Raw genomic sequence first — 25,141 nt, 5'->3', positions numbered from 1 at the left:
GAGATCTAGAATTAGAAGTGAAGCCTGAAGATGTGACTGAATTCCTGCAATCTCATCATAAAACTGGAATGAATGAGGAGTTGCTTCTTATGGATGAGCAAAGAAAGTGGTTTCTTGAGATGAAATCTACTTCCAGTGAAGATGTTGTGAACATTGTTTGAAATGGCAACAAAGGGTTTAGAATACTACATGCACTTAGTTGATAAAGCAGCAGCAGGGTTTGAGAAAACCGATTCCAATATTGGCAGAAGTTCTACTGTGGGTAAAATGCTGTCAAACAGCATCTCATGCTACAGAGAAATCTCTCATAAAATAAAGAGTCAATTGATGTGGCAAACTTCATTGTTGTCCTATTTTAACAAATTGCCTTACACATCCCGACCTTCAGCAATCATCACCCTGATCAGTCAGCAGCCATCAACACTGAAGCAAGATCTTCCACCAGCAAAAAGATTACTACTCGCTAAAGGCTCAGAGGATCATTAGCATTTTTTAGCAGTAAAGTATTTTTAATTAAAGTATGTACATTGTTTTTAGACATAATACGATTGCAAACCTAATGGACTATAGTATAGTATATACTGTACTGTATACAACAAATATGTTGGTTTCCCAGTGCATATATACCGTAGTATACAATATATTGCATATATGCATCGGAAAACCAGAATATTTGTGTAGCTTGCTTCATTGTGATAATAGGCCTTATTTCAGTGGTCTGGAACCTAACCTGCAATATCTCTGAGATATACCTGTACATATTCCCCCTCTTATTGATTCTGAAAAAAAAATATTTTAGGAACTTAAGAAAAACTAGAGATGAAAACAGAGTATACCCAGATAACGAAAAGCAAATGTAAATTAGTAAGATACTATAAAAGAAGAAGTTGAGCCATAAAGTGCAGGAAACAATGAAAGAAGAAAACTTTGAATAGGGAAAAAATAAGCAGGAGAGTCATAAGGTCCTCTCCTCCAGAGGAAAAAAATAAAAACCGAAATGACACTTTTATGAAGTATACAGTCAACCAAAAGCAAAGAGATAATTAAAGAACTGTGAGTCCAGGAAACAGTAATCTCAGTGTCTAGGGTGCCTATGAGATACATGGCAATATCATGTCTTAAGATTCTAAGGCTAGGCGCGCTGGCTCATGCCTGTAATCCCAGCACTTTGGGAGGCCGAGGTGGGTGGATAACGAAGTCAGGAGTTCGAGACCAGCCTGGTCAACATTTGAAACCCCATTTCTACTAAAAATACAAAAATTAGCCAGGTGCAGTGGCATGCGCCTGTAATCCCAGCTACTCAGAAGGCTGAGTCAAGAGAATTCCTTGAACCCCGGAGGCGGAGGTTCCAGTGAGCCAAGATCACACCACTGCACTCCCACCTGGGCTACAGAGCAAGACTCTGTCTCCCAAAAAAAAAAAAAAAAAAAAGATTCCAATTATGTAACATTCTTCAGCTTCCTTTGAAAGCTATAATGTCAAAACATATACATATAAAAAAGATAGGACTTAGCTTTCAGCACATGATAAAAAATATGTTTATATATATCACTGAGAACCACTGCAAAAAAGGAATTCAAAGGAAATAAAGGGTCATAAATAAATAATATCAGACAAACTTCTATACCAGTTTAAAAGAAGCTCTGAAGACAATAGGACAATTTTTTTTTTTTTTTTTTTTTGAGACGGAGTCTCGCTCTGTCGCCAAGCTGGAGTGCAGCAGCACGGTCTTGGCTCACTGCAACCTCCGCCTCCTGGGTTCAAGTGATTCTCCTGCATCAGCCTCCCAAGTAGCTGGGATTACAGGCACGCACCACCATGCCCGGCTAATTTTTGTATTTTTAGTAGAGATGGGGTTTCACCATGTTGGCCAGGCTGGTCTTGAACTCCTGACCTCGCATCATATCAGAGAATACTATACAACTTATCCTGAATTGGTCCTAAATTTTCACAAATTAAAATATGTCCAAGATTGTCCCAAAGGCTCACCTGGGAGCAAATAAAGTTACTACTACAGATAAGAAAATCTTGAATGAAAAGCAACTGTTGAGGAAAAAAAATCTCCAACAGGGAAACAGAAGAGTCTTCTGTTGATAAAACTGAGATCTGTAAAAATGCGAAAAGACTAGAGTGAGAGAAGTAGAAAGTAATGTCATAAAGCAAACGAGCAGTTAATATGGGGTTTGAGGAACAGCAGTTTCTGCTTATCCAAGGGCAGTCCAGAATGGCACCTAGAAATGGGCTTAGTGAGATGTCACACCCATTCCCAATTCCCACCATGGTTGCATGGTATCAGTAAAATAATCTCCTCTCTCTTTGACAACAATATACTAAATAAATACAAAATGAAAATCCACCTTATGAAAATTTCATACTTTAATGAGAATATGTTCAACAATGAATAAACACTTGGCTCAGTGAGGATAGTTATTGTTTAGAATCACATTAAGTCTAGCTCTTTCATCATGTCTACCACATGAAACAATGAAGAGAGAAAAAGACTCAAGGTGACAGAGGACAGTGATCCCTGCAGAATAAATCTAGGTTAAACTTAAAAATACTGTTCTTATATTATATAAACAGTAGAGATAGTAAGTATAGCCAATGAAAAATATAATGTATACATAACTTGTTTGGCTAGTTGTCTATAATATTCAAGAATATGTATCATAAAACTAGCAGTTTTAAGAGATTAAAAGCAAGATACATTGTTTCTCTAGATCAGTTTATCAGGAAAACTATATAACATATACTTTGGTATCAGAAATATACACTGTTTTTTCTTATAAGAACTTGTTGATTTGTTTAAAAATTCAATCCATTAGTCAATTCATTATTGAAGAAGGAAAGAAGAAAGGGAAGAAGGGAGGCGAAGGAAGAGAGGAAGAAGGAAAGAAAGGAAATTCTTCTAAAGTATTATAATTTCAGCAATGTATCAGCAATTTCTGTAACAGTTCTTTAAAGGGAAGAACTTTTAAGAAACTCGGTTTATGGGGTTTAGAAACATTAAGTTCTGAACTTTCTAACTAAACCTGCTTAGTTAAGTTATACCTAGAATATCAATTGAGCTTCCTCCTCCTCCTTCCCACATACCATTTTATCTCTTTCTGTGTCTCTCCTCCTTCCCATTCTCTCTCCCTCTCACTCTTTTCTTCTCTCTCACACACACACATACACGTAATGTGTTTAATTCCATTATTAGTTCAAAATAAAGTAATCCAAAAGAAACTGTCTAGAGAAATGGTAGAAAGAATAAAAACACACATCAACTTAAATATGTCAAAGAGCCATATCGTTTATTGCCTACATTCCCAAAACCATTCTTGTTCTAGATAAACCAATTGTGTCTGGTCTGGACAGGTGTGGCTCCAAAATCTCAGAGAGTTTACTTCTGTCAGTGGTATTATTAGAAACAGCAGGGGGAGGAAACAATCGCAATCTTAAATCCCAGTGTGCAAAAATCACAGTTCTAGGTGTTCCAAAAGTTTTATATATCATTGTCCAGCTCTACAAATATCAGCTTGGATAAGGCATCTCAGTAATTATAAGTTTCCTCAACATCCCTACCAAATCCACAGGTAGAAGAATTAAACACCATGCAGAGATAAGTTCCACTTTAACCTGCAATACACCCAGAGCCTTAGTTTCAGATTGTAGCAACTCACATAACTGGACAACATTTGGATCTATATTAGTCCAGTATAGCAGAGTTCAAGGATGTTCATATAAATTTTGATTCAAAACTCTTGAGAAACTCTTTACAGTTGATCTCACCTTCCATATCATGTCAAAACAAAACAAAACAAAAACAGTCCCAAACTAGGATCCTTTGGAACAAAGTTAACCTGGGGTGCATCTAAACTAAACTGAATCCCCAAGTTCTGATTATAATCAACTATGCTTCAGGAATTCACTAGATCTTGATCAATTCCAATAATAAAATCGTTGAAGAGGGAGGAAAGAAACAGGTGTTTGCTCCATTTGGGGAACTTGACAATCATGTTATTGGATAATGCATATATCTGGAAAAGCACAATAGTCACGAAAGTTGTGCTTTATCACAAAAGTGAAGATTTACACTAGAATAAATTCAAATAAGAAATCTATTTTTTAACCAAAAGATAAATTATAAAGCTGTAATTTTGTTCAGCGCAAATGAAATTACTTTGCTACCTTTCGCAACTCTGTAATTAGCTTGATAAATATTAAACCCATGAGGAAGAGCTCCACTGTACAAGTTTCTTTTTTAAAGACTGCTTAAAAGTAACCTTTAACAAGCTAAGAAAACAAGCTAAAGAAGATTCCAAATCTGCGGTACTGAATCTATTCTTATTACCAACAGTGATATAAACAACCTGATTTATGAAATCATAAATATCTATCAATAAATACTATAGTCTTGCTTCCTTTTACTTTAGCAAAATAATATTACTGAATTATGTACCACTGAAACTATATGACAATAAATATTTCCCCCAAACTGAAGCAAAACTTTACTCTCAAATGGAATATAATTTAAATTACAAGTACCAGAACCAACAAAAGGGAGAAATATTATATAGCAACCTCATGGCCCACCTTCCTTCTTGACTGGCATTCTTGGGTCTTTCCACTGCCACAGGATTCAATATCTCTTTTCAGGTCTCAGTTTGATCCAGCTGGATTGAGGCCAAAAGCCAGGTAACTGTTGCAAACCACTTCACTGTTCAGTTTTGAAATCCAGGCTGAGTCTTCTATGTCAGATAAAGAAAATAATGATGTACTTTTTCCACAACTAAACTTTCTACATCGCCCACAGAGTTTACAGAAACGTAATTTTTGAGTTTTTCAAGTTTTTCAATTTTCAGAAAATATTTAGACGTTTTTACAAACTGGGAAAATTATTGTAAACATGAAGAACGTTACTGAAATTCCTCTTCAGGCAGCAACATTTTTGGAAGTTCAATGACTAACTCAATTAAGGCACAAACCAAATTTAGACAGGTCTCATTACTTTATAGATGGCCAAATTCAAAGATGATGATAAAGATCCTCAAATCCGTAGAGACAAATTTAACCCCACCTCCCCAAAAATACTTTTAAAAACCTCTTTGACTCCAGTCTCTAAAAAGATAGATGAGTTTGAACAGTTTTCTGTGGCAGAACACACACTGAAAGGCCCCCTTCTATTTACTGATCAGAAGTTCCGGATCTCACCCCCTCAGTAACTCAGAATCCAGCTTGCTGTCACTTTCATTTTTTTCTTCTGTGCTCTCCAAGCCCCCAGGCTTGATCCTTAATGGCCCTCTGATTCTGATCCTCTCATGTATTAACCGAGAGGATTGAAAAAAAAGGAAAGCAATCCCTTGGCATGGAGACATTAAAGTGACAGTGCTACTCAATGGGCACTTGATGCAGGATGAGTTGGCGAAGCAGATTTCTTCACACTGGAGTCATTCACATCATGCCATCTCTTCGCATCCAAGCAGCTCCCTATCCGGCGAGGAAAAACACTGAGACTTCGAGAGAAGCCAAACCTTCCCCCAAAGGTGTTTTCAGAGACGCCGTAGTAGTATTAGACATGTAAGCATAAGCTATGCAAACGGTCCGCGATTTCCTAAATGAGAAAGTGCAGCTGCTTGGCTTTCACATCCACCTTTTCTCTCAATCTCTCTTCAAACTACCCACCTTCCTTTTGCAGAAAAGACAAGACATTTCTCTGCCACCGCTGGCCACCCCTGCCCAAGCCCCGTTCTTTTAGGGAAGAGCACTGAAATGTCCTGCACCCTCCACGCGATGAAGTGTTTCCTCAGGCAGGAGCAACAGCAGCACTAGAAATTATATAACTCTCGAATTTGGCTTCTGTAAGACATGGAGACTGGAGGGTCGGGGGTTGCCGGTCTGGGAGATACTGCTGGGCATTTAACGTGCACAAAACAGCGCCAGGCCTTGCAGTGCCCCCCACCCCGAGACACGGCTGACAAGTGGGTCTTCTCGGGGGGTAGTGGGCAAATTTCTCTCCGGTCTCTTTCCAAGCGGGGCTAAAGAATGCAAATTGAGGGGACTACAGACTGGGGAGAGGAGTCAGACGGCTGAGAGGGGAGGAGGCTAGTCCGGGCTGCTCTGACGGCGCTGGGCGGCTGGTCGGGGGTTTGGAGGAGGAGGTGCCCGAGAAACAGCTTTAACACCACACGGGCCAGGGCAAAGGGGCGAGTTCCCTCAAGGACTGAAAGGGGCAGGCAGCTAGTTCCCAGCTAACAGAGCTGCCCTGAAGAGAGGCAGGAGCGCAGTAACATTCCAACATTTGGGCCGCCCCATCTACCCCGCAAGACGCGAGGAGAACAGGGAGCTAGGCTGATACATAGCAAGGGAAGGAAACACTCGGCTGGCGTGGGGGGCAGGCCCACAGGCGCCTAGACCTCCTCTAAGCGAATAAGTGGCCGTAATTTCTAGACGCCGCTCCCAATCACAGTCAGGATGGAGGGCGCGGCTTTTGACTGAGTGGGGGCGGGCCCGGGCTGCAATCGAGAGGCGTTGAGCCGTAAATCAGCACCACTTCCCGCCCAGGGCGTTCTGGGTCCCCGCCCACCTGCAAGTCACGTGAGCCACCAAAATGGTGGTGTTCGGGTATGAGGCTGGGTCTAAGCCAAGGGATTCAGGTGTGGTGCCGGTGGGAACTGAGGAAGCGCCCAAGGTAGGCGGAAATCCGAAGTGGTATGGGGGGTGATTTCTGCAGCTTCAAAGTGTTGGCAGACTCTTCTAAGATGATACACTTAAAGGAGATTTGAAAAGTTAAAACAGCTCCCAAGTCCATGCAAGGAGCAGTCGATTAAGTCTCCAGTTGCTGTGGAAAGAGGCGGAGAGAATGTAGATGACCTAAATTCTAGTCCTCATCTGCAGTTTGTTTTCTCTTGCCTCCAGGCCTTTGCACAGGCTTTTTCTTCGACTTGGAGTATTTCCCTGCTTCTATGCGTCCCAACTCCCCTGCCAAACTGTTCTCTTTCGGGTATTGGTTTAAATGTCACTTCTTCCGGGAAGCCTTTCCACGCTTCCTCTAGCTAGACTAAGTTTGCCTTTTCTTAGGTTGTTGGGTTTTTCGTTTATGTCACTCTCATTCTGCGTTTAAATTGCCAGCCTTTTTGTTCTGAACTCCCACTACGTTGTGGATTCCTGAGGATGGGATGACTGTATCTTGATTACTCGGAGGCCTGGCATATACCGGGTGCTCCCTAAATTATGAGCGAATGTTGAATAAAATTCTAAAGGTGAAATTTATTATTAGGTGAAAAATTTATTATTAGGTAAAATAATACACATGAAAGCACTACAAAACCGTTAAATGATTTGCAAACTATAAACCTACATAAATGCACTCTTACTGGTATAAGCGTGGTGACTAGTTGAGTGGCCTTAAGGGGGAGGGGTGTAACAAAAGCATTCGAGTCTTTGACAGTGCCTTGCAAAGCTTATGCACTCAATAAATATTTCCTGTGTTCTTTCCAGTATTTCAGTATTTGCTGTCCTGTAATCATAATCCTGGGTGTCTGTTTTCCCTATAGAGAGTTTAGGGTGTAGACTAGGTAGGAGATTAGTAGAAGATATTGCCTGGAAGTTTGTTTTGTTTTTTGTTGGTGGTGGAAGGTGGAGGATTTCAATGAATTGGATGAGAGCAAAACAAAAATTTATCTAAGGTTTATGGTTACTCATGTTATTGACATCTGCCAAGACAGCAGATGTCTTAGTACAACAGATGGGTTAGGTATAGAATCTCCCTTAGATGTTACTATCCCTTATACTTTCCATTTGGGTGTCAGGGAGAGGGAAAAGATGTAAGTCTAGTCACTGAAAAATTGTAATTTGTAAAATATTTTACCTTTTTTTCACCCTGCCCTCTCCAGAAATGTTACAGAAAAAGATTGAGTACAATTCTGTGATGATGCAGAGAAAGAAACTGGTCCATTATTACTCATTGTGTAACACCATAAGAAGGTTCAAAAGAGCTCATACCTTCTGTATGTTGATGCCAGGAACTGTGTATCATGAACTGGCCCTTCTATAGTTAGGATTGGTACATACCGCTCATTCAGCAAATGAGTATTACAGTGATATTCAACATGTTTCCGTTGACTACAGCATCAGAAGCACTTGGTGCTACTAAAATGCGGATTCTAGGCCTCATCCTACTCCTTCTGAATCCAGATATCTCAGGAGGGAGTTCATGAGACTGCATTTCAAATAAATACCCCATGCGATTCTTGTGCATGCTGAAGGTTGAGAACCACTGATTTATTAAGTATCTTGTGTGTTCATTATGCTTTATCCCCTCTAATCCTCTTGTCTAGGACCCCTTAAATTTGAGATTTAGTATTTCCCTTTAATATAAACATTAAAATTGAGATTAGTGTAAATTTGTAAAGAGACTATTTGGCTAATCTGGAGGAAAAAGAGTAAAAAGCACTGAATTTAGCAGCAATAGACCTTCCACTTGGCTGCTGTAGTAGGTAAACATTTGCAACCACGTGTTTGGATTTAACAAATGTTATCAAGACTTTTCACAGAGACTCTAAGAGTCTTGCCCAGAGCAAAACATTCAGAAAGGATCCTGTCTGAGAGTGCAGGGTTTTTTTGCTGTTGTTGTTTTGTTTTGTTTTTTAACCTCTCTAGTTTCTGTTAAGATGCTACTAGCCAAGTCTTCATGGTCCATTGACATTGGCAGCTGTCTGTTCATCACACTTGGGACACAAGAACCTTCCAACCAAGGAGCCCAGTGCCATGGGTCTCTGGGGCCGGGCACGGTGGCTCATGCCTTTAATCCCAGCACTTTGGGAGGCCGAGGCAGGTGGATCACTTGAGGTCAGGAGTTCGAGACCAGCCTGGCTAACATAGTGAAACCCTGTCTCTACTAAAAATACAAAAATTAGCCGGGTGTGGTGGCAGGTGTGGGTCTCTGCTATACCACATAACCATTTCTAACGAAGGCTCTACTTCCACCACAGGTGGTAATAGGGAACTGGATATAGAATTTATGTACTCCAAAGTAGTAGCCACAATCCACTGCCTGTTCCCTTCCTGGAGCAGTGTCCCTCTTTCTGATTTTTCTCTCTCACTATTCTCCAAGGCAATCCCTGCTCTCTCCTACCTTTCTAGGAAATGAAACACGATTTCCAAAATGAACTCAATCTTTCATGAGAAACTGAGGATAGAGATGTCAATAAGCAGCCACTGTTTCCACCTCCCCACCTGAAGAGCTAGGAGGACAACTACAAAGGGCCTGACTGCCTTCTCGGAATGAGGAGAGAGGAAAACAGAAACAGTATCAGTATGTTATCCTTCTACACTAAATCTTAAGCAAGCCAACCTTTCATACCCTCAGTTTGCTCATCTGTATAGAGATAATCATTATACTACCAATTTCTCAAGTTAGTGTGTGAATCAGAAAGCCAATGTCTGTGTTGTAGGATGTTTAGCAAGAAAATAAAAAATAATAACAAAAAGCCAATGTCTAACAGTAAGAGCTCAGTAAATGTTGACTGAATTATTAACAAAGTATGTGAAAGCAGATGACACAGTACCTGGCACACTACTAAACTGCAAATGTTTTCAAATCTGAATCTGTAGAATCTGTAAGGTTTTATATAATATTAATATCATTAGCTATTATGGCTCTGGAATTTTTTTTTTCCAGGATATCAAGATGACAGCATCTATGCATGGTCAGCCCAGTCCTTCACTAGAAGATGCAAAACTCAGAAGACCAATGGTCATAGAAATCATAGAAAAAAAATTTGACTATCTTAGAAAAGAAATGTAAGAGAAATGCCCAGGCTGAAAGTCAATCATTTTATCTGCAAGTCTTTTGTGTTGCCATTGTTTCTGAGATCCTATTCTTTCTTACCTTTTCTGTTATCTAAGATCCTATTCTTTGAGTTGGTTATGAAGAACCCATCTTTAAAAAAAAGAATGGGGGAAACAACAACAGATGAAAATAGTGGTTTGTTGGAATATTTGGGATTGTGGATAATTTCTTTTGTTTCTTAAAAAGTATCTAAAAGTATTGCTAAAACTTTTGTGCAGTAAATATATTTTAATTAAAAGTAATTAGGAGAAAACCATTGGGGGGGGGTACTTACATTTAATTGGTGAGTAATTATAATCAGTTTAGGATTGATTATCTCAGCCACAGTACTTAGTACAGCAAAAGGGAATACAGATTTCATGGTATAAATATAGTCTCACATTAACATATTGACTTTTTTTTTGTGAGATAGAGTCTCACTCTGTCACCCAGGCTGGAGCGCAGTGACACAATCTCGGCTCACTGCAATCTCCATCTCCCAGGTTCAAGTGACTCTCCTGCCTCAGCCTCCCAAGTAGCTGGGATTACAGGCATGTACCACCACACCCAGCTAATTTTTGTATTTTTAGTAGAGATGGTTTAACCATGTTGGCCAGACTGGCCATTTTGACTTTTAAATGAACAAAGTTCAAGAAAAAAATCAAAGGACAGTTGATCTTATTTCCTGGATTTAGGTATGGGTCTTAATAAGAAAACTAGATCAGATTTTTTTGGATGAAGTTTTGTAAATCTTGGACAAATTATTTTAAATATATCTGGGACTAATGAAGAAATAGAAGGCCTAAGCAAATGTAAACAGCTTTTTTTTTAGATGAACTTAAGCAGAGTAAATCTTTTAGTTGCAGGAAAGGTATTCTCGGATTTGGGTAGCTCATAAAATTTGGCTGCATTGGAACATATTTATATTTATTTGTGGCCAAAATTGTGAGCTCTATTTTAGAATTACTATAAATATTCCTAGAAAGAGAATCATGTCCTCTCATTAGAATACAAGTTCTATGAGGGGTGGGAAATTTCTTTCTTTTTCTTTTTTTCTTTTGCTTTTGTTTACTGCCCTATCTTAAGCACTTAGAAAATACCTTTCACATAGTAAGTGCTCAAGAAATATTTGATATTGATATGTAATAACAACTTTTCAGGAAAGGCTGTATCCATTAAGTTCAATGTTATAGTGAACTGAATTTTTCTTTTTTTCTATTAGGACACAAAATATATATCAAACGGTGTCATTTGCAACAACAGCTGGTTTCTCTGGAATATTCTCAAACTTCCTGTTCAGACGCTGCTTCAAGGTTAAACATGATGCTTTGAAGACATATGCATCATTGGCTACACTTCCATTTTTGTCTACTGTCATTACTGACAAGCTTTTTGTAATTGATGCGTTGTATTCAGGTGAATTTAAATTCACTAATGTATAATGTAGTTATGTCTAAGTAAAGTTACTGATTAACATATACTGTTGCTACTGCTAATAATAATTCTTTACATTTATATATTGCTATACAGTTTACAAAGTCCCTTCATATACCTTGTCATATTTAATCCCTGCAACAATCCTCCTAATCAGGTAAATAGTATTTTTTTATTTTTGTAGATAAGCAACCCAAACTGAGGCATGTTCAAGTACACTAATAAGCAACACACGGGGAAAAGAATTGGCTGTGGCATACAACGCACATCATTTCAGTATGCTACCTCCTGCCACTTAAGTTTTGTGACATTCAGCAAGTCATTTCATCTCTGAGCCTCCATTGTCTTATCTATGAGTTAGGACTAATAGTACCTCACTGGATTGTTGTGAGAATTAAAAGATACTGTAGGTTAAATGACTACCACAATATCTGTCATATTATGGGCTTTTAATGTTATTTCCTGCCCCTCACCTTACCTTGAGTTTCACAACTAGTTATTGATAGAGCATCTATCCCTCGTTCATTCTTCAGGTTCCTGCTTAAGTATCTTTTCCCCAGGGAGACCTCTGATTCCCTCATTGTACACTAGCTGTCTGGATACATTCTCTATATAGTTTATCTTCAAAGTATTGTGTACACTGATAATTATCTATTTAAATGTTTATCTCATGTCTTTCATCCTTATAAACTGGCCAGAAGGTCAGAGATCAGGTCTCTTTTATGTACCACTGCATTCCTAGCACCTAGCACATTCCTGATACATAGTAGATAATAAAAACGCATTAACCTAGAATCCAGGTCTGGTCTGCTAGTTTAGTATTGTCATTATAAAATTGCTTCTGGCTGGGCACGGTGGCTCATGCCTATAATCCCAACACTTTGGGAGGCCAAGGCAGGCAGATCACTTGAGGTCAGGAGTTCGAGACCAGCCTGGCCAACACAGTCTCTACTAAAAATAGAAAAACAGTTGAGCGTGGTGGTGCATGCCTATAATCTCAGCTACTTGGGAGGCTGAGGCATGAGAATTGCTTGAACCCTGGAGGCAGAGGTTGCAGTGAGCCGAGATCGTGCCACTAGCCTGGGCAACAGAGTGAGACTCCGTCTCCAAAAAATAAAATAAAATTGCTTCTACAACAACCACATATATTAGAGGTAATTCTCTATGTGATAAAGTATAATAAAAACTGTTTTTAAAATGTGCTGCATTTGGCCTGTTATATGCCACAGGGTTTGAATTTCTAATATTCTTTCTATGGTTTAGTTGTGGTTGAGGATAGTGAAGATAACTACTCTGTGAGGTACAACACTGTCTTAATAGCTCTTGAGTTTTAAAGGAAAACCAAATTTACTTTTGTTTTCCAGATAATATAAGCAAGGAAAACTGTGTTTTCAGAAGCTCACTGATTGGCATAGTTTGTGGTGTTTTCTATCCCAGTTCTTTGGCTTTTACTAAAAATGGACGTCTGGCAACCAAGTAAGTTGTTCCTTTTCCTTCTTTTTTTCTTTTCTTTTTTCTTTTCTTTTTTTTTTTTAGGTTAATAAACTCTCTTTATTCTTTAGCTGTCTATGATATATTTGAATCAAAATGTGGTAGTTTGGTATTTCAGATAGCTAACTTTTAACTTTTTTGCTCTCTACATTATAGATCTAGAAAGGCAATTATCAATTTAGGAGAAGTCAACAAACTTCTAATAGCATTCATACCCAGGAGAGATGATTAACCCTTTTTTCTTTTTAGGTATCATACCGTTGCACTGCCACCAAAAGGAAGAATTTTACTCCACTGGATGATGCTTTGTCAAACACAAATGAAATTAATGGTGATTCCTCTAGTCTTTCAGATTATGTTTGGAATATTAAATGGTCTATACCATTATGCAGTATTTGAAGAGACACTTGAGAAAACTATACATGAAGAGTAACCAAAAAAATGAATGGTTGCTAACTTAGCAAAATGAAGTTTTTATAAAAAGGACTCAGGCATTGCTGAAAGAGTTAAAAGTAACTGTGAACAGATAATTTGTTCTGTGCCTTTTGCCTGGTATATAGCAAATAAAAAATATTCAATAATTCAATCAATAAATATAAGTTTCATCTTACATGTAAGATATAGGTCTTACCTCCTGATGGTGTGTCTATTTTGCCTGGTATGTAACAGATAATAAATATTGAGTATCAATAAATGTAACAATAAAAGTTTCATCTTTCCTCTTTGTATGTGGAAATGGGTTTGGGCTTTAAGGTCTCATCTGTGCAGTTATATATTCATTCATTCATCAAACATTTATTGAGCTATTTCTCAGGCACTGTTAAATATAATAAGAAACATTCTGGCCGGGCATGGTGGCTCTCGCCTGTAATCCCAGCACTTTGGGAGGCCAGGGAAGGCGGATCACCTGAGGTCAGGAGTTTGAGACCAGCCTGGCCAACATGGCAAAACCTCATCTCTACTAAAAGTACAAAAAAATTAGCTGGGCATGATGGTGTATACCTGTAATCCCAGTTACTTGGGAGGCTGAGGCAGGAGAATCGCTTGAACCCAGGAGGCAGAGGTTGCAGTAAGCAGAGATCGCATCACTACGCTCCAGCCTGGGCAACAGAGCAGAACTCCATATCAAAAGAAAGAAAGAAAACAAACATTCCTTACCTAGAAGGAACTCAGTTGAGGAGGAATAAGTGTGAACACATACTATGAGAGGATTTGAGAGGTATACACATAATTCTGTAAGGGCACTGAGGGTATGTATGTTAACTAGGCAGAAGGGGAAGCTGTGGTGGAAAAAGGTAACAATTGAGCTAAATTTTGAAGGAGGAATTGGAAGTTCTTAAGAAAGGAAGATATGGGAATAACATATAGCCCATTTCTCTGCATTGATACTATCTTCTCATTTACAAATTGTCTTCACTATGTAGTTCAAAGAACTTGTTTTTAACCTTCAGTTCTAGTTTCCAAGAAAGAATATTTATTGAGTGCCTATCTGCCATGCATTGAGATAGGCACCGGGGTACAAAGATTCATTGCTTGTCGCTAAAGAAGCTTAAAATCTAAAGAGTTTACAGCATGTTTCTTTAGAGTCTGCCAAGGCATCCCAGAGCTACACATTTATCTTAGTTCAGAAAATGAACACGGATGAGAATTACAGAATGGAACTGTACATCTCATTCTCCATATCCTAACCATATTCATTTTGAGATTAAAAACGTGGTAATCTTGGAAATATAGCAAGGTTGACTGAAGTTCACCTCTCCTACCACCAGAAAGCTGAATAGATTTGTACCTTACTCCGTGACTTCAGATTGTCTTTGTAAAGCTGACAAGGCAATCAATATTTCCTTTAGCTTTGGAAAGCACTACTTTCCAAAGTGACTATAAGAGGCCTGAAAGGAGAAATTAGGGAAACCTTGACCTTCTGGGCCTGAGCCCAAAGGTAAAGCCAGGTGAACCAGTGAAGAAAAGCAACATGTGCAGAGGTGTGAAGTACAGCTTGGAGCTCCATTCAAGGTTCAAATCCTGGCCTCATTACTTACTAACAGGATAATCTTGAATAAGCTACTTCATCTCTCTGCACTTAAGTCTCCTTATCTATAAAATGAGGAATAAAAACTGTACTCAAAGTGTTATATTAAGTGAGTTAATATATGTAAATCAAAACTACCCAACTCATAGGAAGTCTATATGTATTAGCTGCTATCTTAGTCCACTTGGGCTACTGTAACAAAATAGCATAGACTGGGTGACTTATAAACAAGAGAAATGTATTTCTCATAGTGCTGGAAGCTAGGATTTGGTGTCCGATGAGGGCCTGCTTTCTGATTCATATGTAATGCCTTCTTGTGTCCTCACATGATGGAAGGGGCAAAAGAGCTCTCTGGAGCCTCTTTTATAAGGGTAATAATCTCATTCATGGGGCCTCTGCCCTCATGACCTAATCACTTCCCAAAGGCCTCACCACCTAATACCATCACCTTGGGGTTAGTATTTCAAATATGAATTCAGGGGGCACAAACATTTAGACCATAGCAGCAGCAATTATTGTTGCTATTGCTGCATATCAAGTATTATGGTCCTTTTCCTAGTCTGTAGTTATCAGTCTAGCACTTCTGTAGAGAAGATTTAAAAAGTCCACCAAAGAGAATCCACAAGATATCTTTCATTTGAATAAACATGTATTCAGCCAATGTTGATTCAACAGTCAATAATACAGGTTGAGCAAGTTATGTAAACTTTGTGTTTTCTCTTAAAACATATTAATAACTGCTTTATAGTGTGGTTATAAAGAGTAAAGTACATAGAACCATACCATACCACACCTGGCATGTAGAAGTTGCTCAGTAAATGTGTTTACATTGTCTGTTTTTCCTAATAGGTGTATAATAATAACTAAGATATGGTCCCTCTTACAACAACTTACCTTCACTCTTACCTCTTCATTTCCCCCGACTCCCTTCACCATGTGATTTTCCCCCTGCTTTTGTGTTGTTATTGCATTGCACTGCATTGCTTGGGTTGTATTGTGTACTAATTTTCTCTCTGCTTTTGTACAGTTGTTTTATCTTGCATTAACTATTCAGTTTTTGAATTTTCAAGTTTAAACAGTAATCTAGTAATGAAGAAATAGTATTTTACACATGAAGTTGAATTTCATAGAATTTGTTCAACCACCTTCCTCAGCTTCATTAAAAAACAAAAAAACAGTCTTCCAAAGATGCATAACCCATACTCCCCTAGCTTCATCATTCTAAAAAGCAGGCAAACTAACATTAATAAACATGAATAGTTGAATCTTGGTAGCCATAAACCCCACCAGCTTCACTACAGGAACAAAGAAATCCACCCCAAAGTCTCCCCAAGATTAGATATTGCAGAAGAAAAGATTAGTGAACCCAAAGACGAAGCAAACTACAAAACTACCACAAGAAAGCTGGGGGGAAATTCTTCAGGACATTGAATTTGGCAACTATTTCTTGGATACAACATCAAAAGCATAAGTAGCAAAATCAAAAACAAGCAAATTGGGACAACATCACACTGAAAAACTTGTGTGTCTCAAAATAAAAAACAGCATGAAAAGGAAACCTAAAAAATGGAAGAAAATAATTGCAAATCATACATCTGATAAGTGGTTAGTATTCAGAATATATAAAGAACTTCTACAACTCAACAAGAACCAAATAACTTCAAAAATGAGCAAAGGACTTGAATAAACGTTTCTCAAAAAAGAGATACACAAATGGCCACTAAGCATATAAAAAGACACCAACATCACCAACCATTAGGGAAATGCAAATCAAAACCATCACTTCACACCCATCAGGATGGCCACTATCCAAAAAAAACAAAATAACAAGTTAGAATCCTTGTGCACTGTGTTGTGAATGTTGCCATTATGGAAAACAGTATGGTGGTTCCTCAAAAAATTAAAATACCATGTGATACAGCATTCTCACTTCTGGATATATATCCAAAACAATTCAGAACAAGATCTTGAAGAGACCTTTGCACATTATTCACAATAGCCAACAGGTGGAAGCAACTCAAATGTCCTTCAACAGATTAATAAAGAAAATGTGGTATAATATCCACAACGAAATACTATGCAGCATTAAGAAGGAAATCTTTCCACATGCTACAACATAAGTGAAACTTGAGGACATTACACAAAATAAGCAGTCACAAAGGGACAAATACTGTGTAATGCCACTCATACGAGATATCTAAAGCAGTCAAAGTTACAGAAATAAAGTAGAAAGATGGTTACCAAAGGCTGGGGGAAATGGGGAGGAGGAATTAGTATTGTATAGAGTTTCAGTGTTGCAAGTTCTAGAGATCTGTTGCATAACAATGTGAATATACTTAACACTACTGAACTACACAGTTAAAAATGGTTAAGATGGTAAATGTAATGTTATGTGCTTTTACTACAACAACAACAAAATCCTGCAACCAAATACTGTTTTAGATTTACACAATGTGAAATAATTAATCACCAGAAGGCTTGCATTCTAAGAAATCTTAAAGGAAGAAGTACTTCAAATAGAAGGAAAATGGTATCAGATGGAAATCTAGAAAAATGAGGAACACTAGAAATGGCAAATCTGTGGGTAAATACAAATGTCCTTATTTTTAAAAATTCTTTCAAAGACAAATGACTATATATTATGTGGTTTATAACAAGTAGAAGTAAATGTATGACAATAACTCAAAGACTAGGAGGGAAGACATGAAGGTATAAAATTCTAATACTATACATAAAGTGACATACTACTACTTGAAAGTAGATCATGATAAAGATACTCTTGTGGGTTGAATTGGCCCCCTCAAAACATATGTTCAAATCCTAAGCTCAGTACCTGTGAATATGTCCTTATTTGGAAATAGGGTGTTTGCAAATGTAATCAAGTTAAGATGCAATATGTTGGATTAGGATGAACTTTATCCAATGACTGATGTCTTTATAATACCAGGTAAATTTGAGCACACAAACACAACAGAGAGGGAAAACGGCCACATAAAGCCACAAAGACATAAGGGGGAACACCATGTGAATACAGAAGCAAAGATTGGAATGACACATCTATAAACCAACGGACACCAGGGATTGCAGGCAACTACCAGATGCTAAAAGAGAAGGATCGAACAGATTTTCCTTCGGGGCCTCCAGTAGAAACCAACCTTGCCAATACATTAATTACAGACTTAAAGCCTCCAGAACAGTGAGAGAATAAATTTGTTGTTTTAAGCCACCCAGTTTGTGGTACTTTCTAAAGATAGGCTTAGGAAACTACATGTGTACTATATATGCTAAAGCAATCATTACAATTTTTTAAAAGAATTATAACTAGTAGGTTACGAAAGGACATGAAATGGAAAAAAATTCAATTAGTCCAAAAAAAGGCAGAAGGAAATGTAGAACAGATAGGACGAATAGAAAACAAATAGAAAGCTGATAGATTTAAACTCTAAAATATAAAAATCATATTAAACATAAATGGTCTAAACACTCACCCCATGAAAAGTCAGAAATTGCCTAATTTACATAAAAAGCAAAATCCAGCTATATAGCCTAAAAGAAAACCTGCATTAAATCTAAAGACTCAAATAGGTTAAAAGGATAGGAAAAGCTGTGTTGTGTTAACACTAATCAAAAAAGTTATTGGAGTGGCTATAGTGATATCAAATAGGCCAGGCACAGTGGCTCATGCCTGTAAGCCCAGCACTTTAGGAGGCCAAGGCAGGAGGATTGCTTGATCTCAAGAGTTCAGAACTAACCTAGGCAACATAGTGATATCCCGTCTCTACAAAAAATAAAAAGTTAGCTGGGCATAGTGGCCTGTAGTCTCACCTACTCAGGTGCCTAAGGCAGGAGGATCACTTGCCAGATGGTTGAGGCTGCAGTGAGCCATGATTGTGCCATTGCATACCAACCTGGGTGACAGAGTGAGACCCTGATTCAAAGGAAGGAAGGAGGGGAGGGAGGGAGTGAGGGAGGGGGTGGATTTCAAAGCAAAGAATATTACCAAGGAATAAGGAGGTTATTTCACAATTATACAGGGATCAATTCATCCTAAGTGTTTATTTATACAATAATGGAGCTTGAAAATAACGTGAAGCAAGAGTTGATAGAACTGAAAGGAGAAACAGAAAATCCTCATAATGGTTGGAGATTTCAATAACCTTCTCTCAGTATTAATAAAACAAGTTGGTAGAAATTCAGAAAGGATAATGACCATCAGCCAACTTGTGCTAATTGATGTTTTTAGAATTCTTGGCACAACAGCAGAGTATACGTTCTTTACAAGCACACATGGACCACTTACCAAGATGGACCAGAATCTACTTTATAAATCTCAATAAACTTAAAAGGATTCAAATCATACAAAGTATATTTTCTGACCAGAATGGAACTGAATTGGAAGTCAGTAGCAAAATGGTATCTGGAAAATTGGAACTATTGCTAAACTAACACACTTCTAAATAATCCACAGGCCAAAGAGGAAAGCAAAGTGAAATTAGAAATTCTTTTGAACTGAATTAAATTCATACAGAACATTTAAAAATCTATGAATACAATTAAAGCAGCACTTGGAAATTTGTAATGATAAACACATATGTTAGACGGGAAAAAGATCTCAAATCAATTACCTCAGGTATGTTTTTAAGAAATGAGAAAAAAAGGAGCAACTTAAATCCTAGATAAGAATAAGAAAGAAATAATATAGAACAGAGGGGGAAAAAACAGAAAACAGAAACCAGTAGAAAAGAACCAATAAAACCAAAAGGTGATTATTTGAGATTTTCAAAAATAATAAACAATTAGCCAGATAGATCAGGCATAAAGAAGGGAAGATATAAGTGACCAATATCAAGAGAGATGTTTCACCGTAGATTCTACAGATGTTAAAATATAACAAGAAAATATTTTTGAACAATTTTAGCCAATAAACTTGAGAACTTAGGTGAAATGAATAAATGAATATTTGATCTTGTTTTGTGAAGATTTGTGAAGTTCACTCAAAAAGAAATAGATAATCAGGGTAGCCATATATCTATCATGAGTATTGAATTTGTAGTTAAATCCTCCCTACAAGGAAAACTCAGATCCAGAAATCTTCACTGGTAAAGTCTACCAAACATGTAAGGAAGAAATAATAACAATATGATGCAAACTCTCCAAAAAAATTGAAGAGATGGGAACACTTGCCAACTCATTCATTCAATAAGTCCAGCAATATCCTGATATCAAAGCCAGATAAAAACATTTTGAGGAAAGAAACTGCAGCCTAATACTCCTCATGAACATTGATATAAAAACTTTTGACAAACTTTTAGCAAACCAAATACAAAAATATATATAAAGAATAGTACCTCATGGCCAAGCAGGGCTTATTCCAGGATTGCAAAATTGACTTAACATTTAAAACAATCACTCAATGTTTTGTTCCACCAAACCCACAGCAGGAGTCACCCTAAACGTGACAGCAGGGGAGTTTCCACAAGGGAATGTCCTGAGTCATCCTGAGACTGGGCTGGCTGGGATTCAAAGAAAGAAGCACTAAACACCAGGGTGATCAGTCCAAAGCATTTATTAGGGGAAATTTTATATGAGTGAACTGCAGCAATCCTCACCACAAACAGCAAGAGAAAAAGCTAGCAGTTCACAACAAGGGGATATGGAGTTTATATGAGGGCTTAGGAATTTGACTCAGGGCCAGGGCCAGTTTATTTTAGTGTTTTGGGCAACAACCTAAATATCTTTATCAGTGCCTGGAAATGTTTAAGGTCTCAGTTTGGATTGAAGCCTGCTAAGAAAAACCTGCACCTGGCCGGGTCACAAAGCAGTCAAGGTACTCTGTGATTTTTGGTCACAACATGGAAAAATGGCTGGGGAACGTGGAGCCCCTACACAATATAATTCACTGTATTAACAGACTAAACAAGGAAAAAAAAGATCATCTGAATAGATACAGAAAAAGCATTTGACAAAATCCAACATCTGTTCCTGATAAAAACTCCCAGCATATGAGGAAAAGAAGGGAATTTCCTTAAGATTTTGAAGAGCATTTACCAAAAAACCTGTAATTAACATGATGATGGTGGGAAACTGAATGACTTCCCCCTAAGATCAGAGAAAATGCAACAATGTCTGCTTTATTGCTTCTAGCCAACATTGTATGGGAGAGTCTAGCCAGATTGGAAAAGAATAAAATTATCTATGTAATTTTTAAAATCCTGCTTAATTTAGCAAGGTTGTAGGTTATAAGATGTAAAAGAAAAAATAAATTGTAACTCTCCAGATAAGCAATTAACAGTAAGACCAACCATTTTGTCTAAATTGTCGAACACATTGGGTTAAAGTTGTTCATAATATCCTCTCCTTATCCTGTTAATGTGTGTAGAATCCGTATTAATGTCCCTTCTTTCACTCCAAAAAGATTTAGTTGTTTGGTCTCTTTTTCTTTTGATTAGTCTTATTAGGGATTATTGATTTTATTAATATTTTCAAAGAATCACAGTTGGTTTTTTCTCTATTGTTTTTGTCTTTTCTCTTTCATTTATTTCCACTCTTACCTTTATTATTCCTTCCTCTTTGATTTCCTTTTTGCTTAATTTGATTTTTTTTTTTAAATATTGACTTGGTTGATTTTGCCCTTGATTCTAGGGCATAACCCTTAGTCATTGGATGTAGTCATTAATTCTAAGATGTTGCTCAGTGGAATGTCCAAAGTTTTCACCCAGTCTGTATAACTTGGAAATATTTAAATTTCAAATATTTGAATTTAAATATTCAAAAATACACTATCTTCCCAGCATCAGATGATTGCTGAAATTTCACTTCATCTCTTCCAGTCTTCCAGCTGTTGCTGTTCATTGGGTTCTTTGGGTCTTACCACATGCATGTACTGTTATAATGTCAGCCAAAAATTTGAGGGGATTTTTTTAGACAGATTTTGGGGCTCCCTTTTCAAGGTTCCTGGCCCAATTTTCAGTTGATCTGACATTTCCAAATTTCAACTTCTGAGATTTTTAGAATGGGAAGAATGCTGCTTTATATTGGCACTCTATTCCCCATGTACTGCACAGACTAATGCCCTCATGAAAAAACGCTGCATAAATGTGGATCTTACCCACTATTTTTCCCATCTTTCAAGAATTGTATACCTTCCTGTGTTTTCATGCTATTTTGGTTGCTTTCCAGGGTCTTTGAAAAGAATCTCTTCCTTGTCGAGAGTTTATAGTTGTTATTTGCAACAGGGTCTGTCCAACATAAGCTACTGTGTCACTTCCAGAAGCTTGAAGTCCCTCTTTTATTTTTTGATTATTATCTTTGAAAAGTATGGAATCTTCCTGGATCAACTATTTTCAGCAGATTCATGCAGCATTTAAGTCAAAGCCATATCCCAGCAATTTTTCTGTGTGACACAGGATTTTATAGACAGTCTAGGTAAGAGATAATAGGTAGTAGCAATAAAGATAGTGACAAGTGGTCAAATTCCATTTTCTTTTATTAAGATTAGCTATTTTATGTGCCAATATTCTGTTGTTAGAGAGTTCAGACAAGCTACAAGAAACTAAATCATCTTTTTAGGCATTTCTCAAAACTTTTAAAATCGAAAGAATTGCATGTATTTTTAGTAACAGAAACATACTCTTTGACAAATTGTTCTTTATTTCCTATTTCCAAAAAGAGCTTACAGTTGTCTGGTGCAAGCATCATAAACACTGCAGATTTCTGGCTACAGTTCTATCCCCTCTCTTCCATGCACAGCGCAAGTTCAGCTAAATTGTCTGCATAGATGCTATGTAGAGAATTGCTGAAAGGAAGATGAGTGGAATCTGTGAGAATAAAGAGTCACCTCAAGTGCCTAAATAAGAGATGATTTGTGTAAATAATATCTACGAAGAAAATCAATAAATTGTTCACGATTGATTAGTCTGCAGGGAGTAATGTGGATGAACTTAAGTTTCTGGCTTGTGCAACGAAATGGATGGTGCTATCAAGCCCTGAGACAGGAAACAGTAGATATGAGAGAGGAAAACATATATGATTTTCAGCTTTGGAGTATGAGATGTCCTTGAGATTTTTATTTGGAGGCACCTATCTAATCTCCATCTGCAGTATTGCCTCCATTTTTTTCTACATCATATGCATCTTATCATAGTGTAACTATGAAATTTTTTTTTTTTTTTTGAGATGGAGTCTCGCTCTGTCGCCCAGGCTGGAGTGCAGTGGCGCAATCTCGGCTCACTGCAAGCTCCGCCTCCCGGGTTCACGCCATTCTCCTGCCTCAGCCTCTCCGAGTAGCTGGGACTACAGGCGCCCGCCACCACGCCCGGCTAATTTTTTTGTATTTTTAGTAGAGACGGGGTTTCACCGTGGTCTCGATCTCCCGACCTCGTGATCCGCCCGCCTCGGCCTCCCAAAGTGCTGGGATTACAAGCGTGAGCCACCGCGCCCGGCAACTATGAATTTTTTAACTCCCATTTTTAAATAACTAACGTTTCCCAGAAAATAAAGCACACAAAAGGGAGCAAATTCTCAGTCTGAAGTATTCTACACTCTTTTTTTTTTTTTTTTAAACTTTTCAACCTTATTGGCCATTATTCTCTACAAGATGGTGGTTTATAGTTTCTGCATAATTAGGAAACACAGACAGTTACAGAGAAGGCCTCGTGAAATTCCATTCAGGCAAAGGTAGTGAGCAGAATATTGTCATTTGTTTGCTTAAAACCTTGAGATGAAAAGCGAAGTGAGTAAAAGACTAGATGGCCAGGCACGCTGGTTCACTCCTGTAATCCCTGCACTTTGGGAGACCAAGGCGGGTGGATCACCTGAGGTCAGGAGTTCGAGACCAGCCTGGCCAACGTGGTGAAATCCTGTCTTTACTAAAAAATAAGCCGAGGCTGGGTATTGTGGCTCACGCCTGTAATCCCAGCACTTTGGGAGGCCGAGGCAGGTGGATCACGAGGTCAGGAGATAGAGACCATCCTGGCTAACACGGTGAAACCCCGTCTGTACTAAAACTACAAAAAAATTAGCCAGGCGTGGTGGCGGGAGCCTGTAGTCCCAGCTACTTGGGAGGCTGAGGCAGGAGAATGCTGTGAACCCAGGAGGCGGAGCTTGCAGTGAGCCGAAATCGCACCACTGCACTCCAGCCTGGGTGACAGAACGAGACTCAGTCTCAAAAAAAAAAAAATCAGCTGATCAGCTGAGCGTGGTGGCACACGCCTGTAATCCCAGCTACTCTAGAGGCTGAAGCAGGAGAATCGCTTGAACCTGGAAGGCAGAAGTTGCAATGAGCCGAGATCAGGCCATTGAAAACTCTGTCTAAAAAATAAAAAACAAAAATAAAATTCCTAGGAATTTTCCTTCTTGTACACCTTCATGAAAATAAGTCTTTCTATTTGTGCAAGTTTAGAAACTGCAATTACAGACTTCTTGGCACTATGGAGCCTAAAGCAACCCTGCAATGGAGAGAGAGTATAAAAATTATCTGGACAATGCAACACTTTATCACTTGTTCAGAAATTTGAGAGGATGAGAATAATTAAGATTTCTGATAATGTGTTACGATCATGTATTTATTGCTACAGTTAGTTATATATTTTTTGGCACAATGTTTACTGCTAATCTTAATAGAGTTAAGATAAAATTCAATTGTAGGCATTTTTCCCTTCTATTGGGTTAATTAGTCCAAGCGAACTGAGCAAAGTTTGCACGGAGCCCCAGCGGGGCTGAGGAAGACCTGGTGAGGCATCCACTGGCTGCTGGGAGGAGAGCATTAGAGGTACCTTCTAAACAGCACTGTCCGATAGAAATATAATGCAATCCACATATATAATTTTAAATTTTCTAGTATTTATGCTTAAAAAGCAAGAAGAAACAAGATGACTTTCACCCAACACTGCTTCCAAATAAGCAGTACTCTGGAGAACACGAGAAATCCTCAGAAAAATAAGCTCCAGCTCTGAGGTGCTGATTATGGTAGGGCAATCAATACAGATCAAAACATGGCACAGGGAGCTTAAGTTCCTAGGGAGAGTAGAAAATTCATAGAGCCAAGAAATAGCTCCCCTTTGACTTATTTTTAACCTGAGTAGCTATCATGCCAAGAGCTGTGCAGTTTTCATTTACCCCATGCCAAGAACGTAAGGAGGCTCTACTGACCAGGAAGTTAAGTAATATGCCCGAGGTACGTTTTCAATGGAAGAGGCTGACCGAGGGTCACCCAACTTACATCTCGAAATTTCACAATTTTTACAAGTTCTGTCCTGGGAGGCAAGAGTAGGTGAAATGAGCACACTCTACGCCTGGCAAACAAACCTCAACGCTTAGCCGCCCGGCACCTCCTAAGGCCGGAAGCCTCTCATCCCGAAGCCGCTCCTGGCTGC

General features: G+C 38.2%; 2 protein-coding genes across 12 annotated transcripts in view; one reads left to right on the top strand and one right to left on the bottom strand.

The window, feature by feature from the left end:
- Window positions 1-6,330, bottom strand: part of DLG2 (discs large MAGUK scaffold protein 2) — a 2,190,999-nt gene extending 2,184,669 nt beyond the window's left edge. For 7 of the 8 annotated variants that reach the window (XM_030828789.1, XM_030828794.1, XM_030828795.1 and 4 more), the window contains exon 1: window positions 4,579-6,330. In XM_030828789.1, the coding sequence (XP_030684649.1) occupies window positions 4,579-4,597 (19 nt within the window). In that variant the 5' untranslated portion in view covers window positions 4,598-6,330. The remainder of the gene's footprint in view (window positions 1-4,578) is intronic. The other variant, XM_030828788.1, reaches the window with a different exon arrangement.
- A 227-nt stretch (window positions 6,331-6,557) lies between these two features.
- TMEM126B (transmembrane protein 126B) lies at window positions 6,558-13,450 on the top strand. 4 transcript variants are annotated; one of them, XM_003254603.3, is made up of 6 exons: window positions 6,558-6,673; window positions 9,127-9,298; window positions 9,665-9,786; window positions 11,037-11,230; window positions 12,613-12,724; window positions 12,989-13,450. In XM_003254603.3, the coding sequence occupies exons 3-6, from the start codon at window positions 9,674-9,676 to the stop codon at window positions 13,170-13,172; spliced, it is 603 nt and encodes a 200-aa protein (XP_003254651.2). In that variant the 5' UTR covers window positions 6,558-6,673; window positions 9,127-9,298; window positions 9,665-9,673; the 3' UTR covers window positions 13,173-13,450. The 4 variants fall into 4 exon arrangements, with proteins under 4 accessions (XP_003254651.2, XP_003254652.2, XP_003254654.2 ...); XM_003254604.4 differs by lacking the exon at window positions 9,127-9,298; XM_003254606.4 differs by lacking the exons at window positions 9,127-9,298; window positions 9,665-9,786 and having other exon boundaries at window positions 6,564-6,673.
- The last annotated feature ends 11,691 nt before the right edge of the window (window positions 13,451-25,141 follow it).

This window comes from Nomascus leucogenys, chromosome 15, assembly GCF_006542625.1.
Source record: "Nomascus leucogenys isolate Asia chromosome 15, Asia_NLE_v1, whole genome shotgun sequence".
Classification (NCBI taxonomy): Eukaryota; Metazoa; Chordata; class Mammalia; order Primates; family Hylobatidae; genus Nomascus; species Nomascus leucogenys.
Note: the sequence above shows the minus strand (reverse complement) of the source record. Positions and strands in the feature narration are given on the sequence as shown.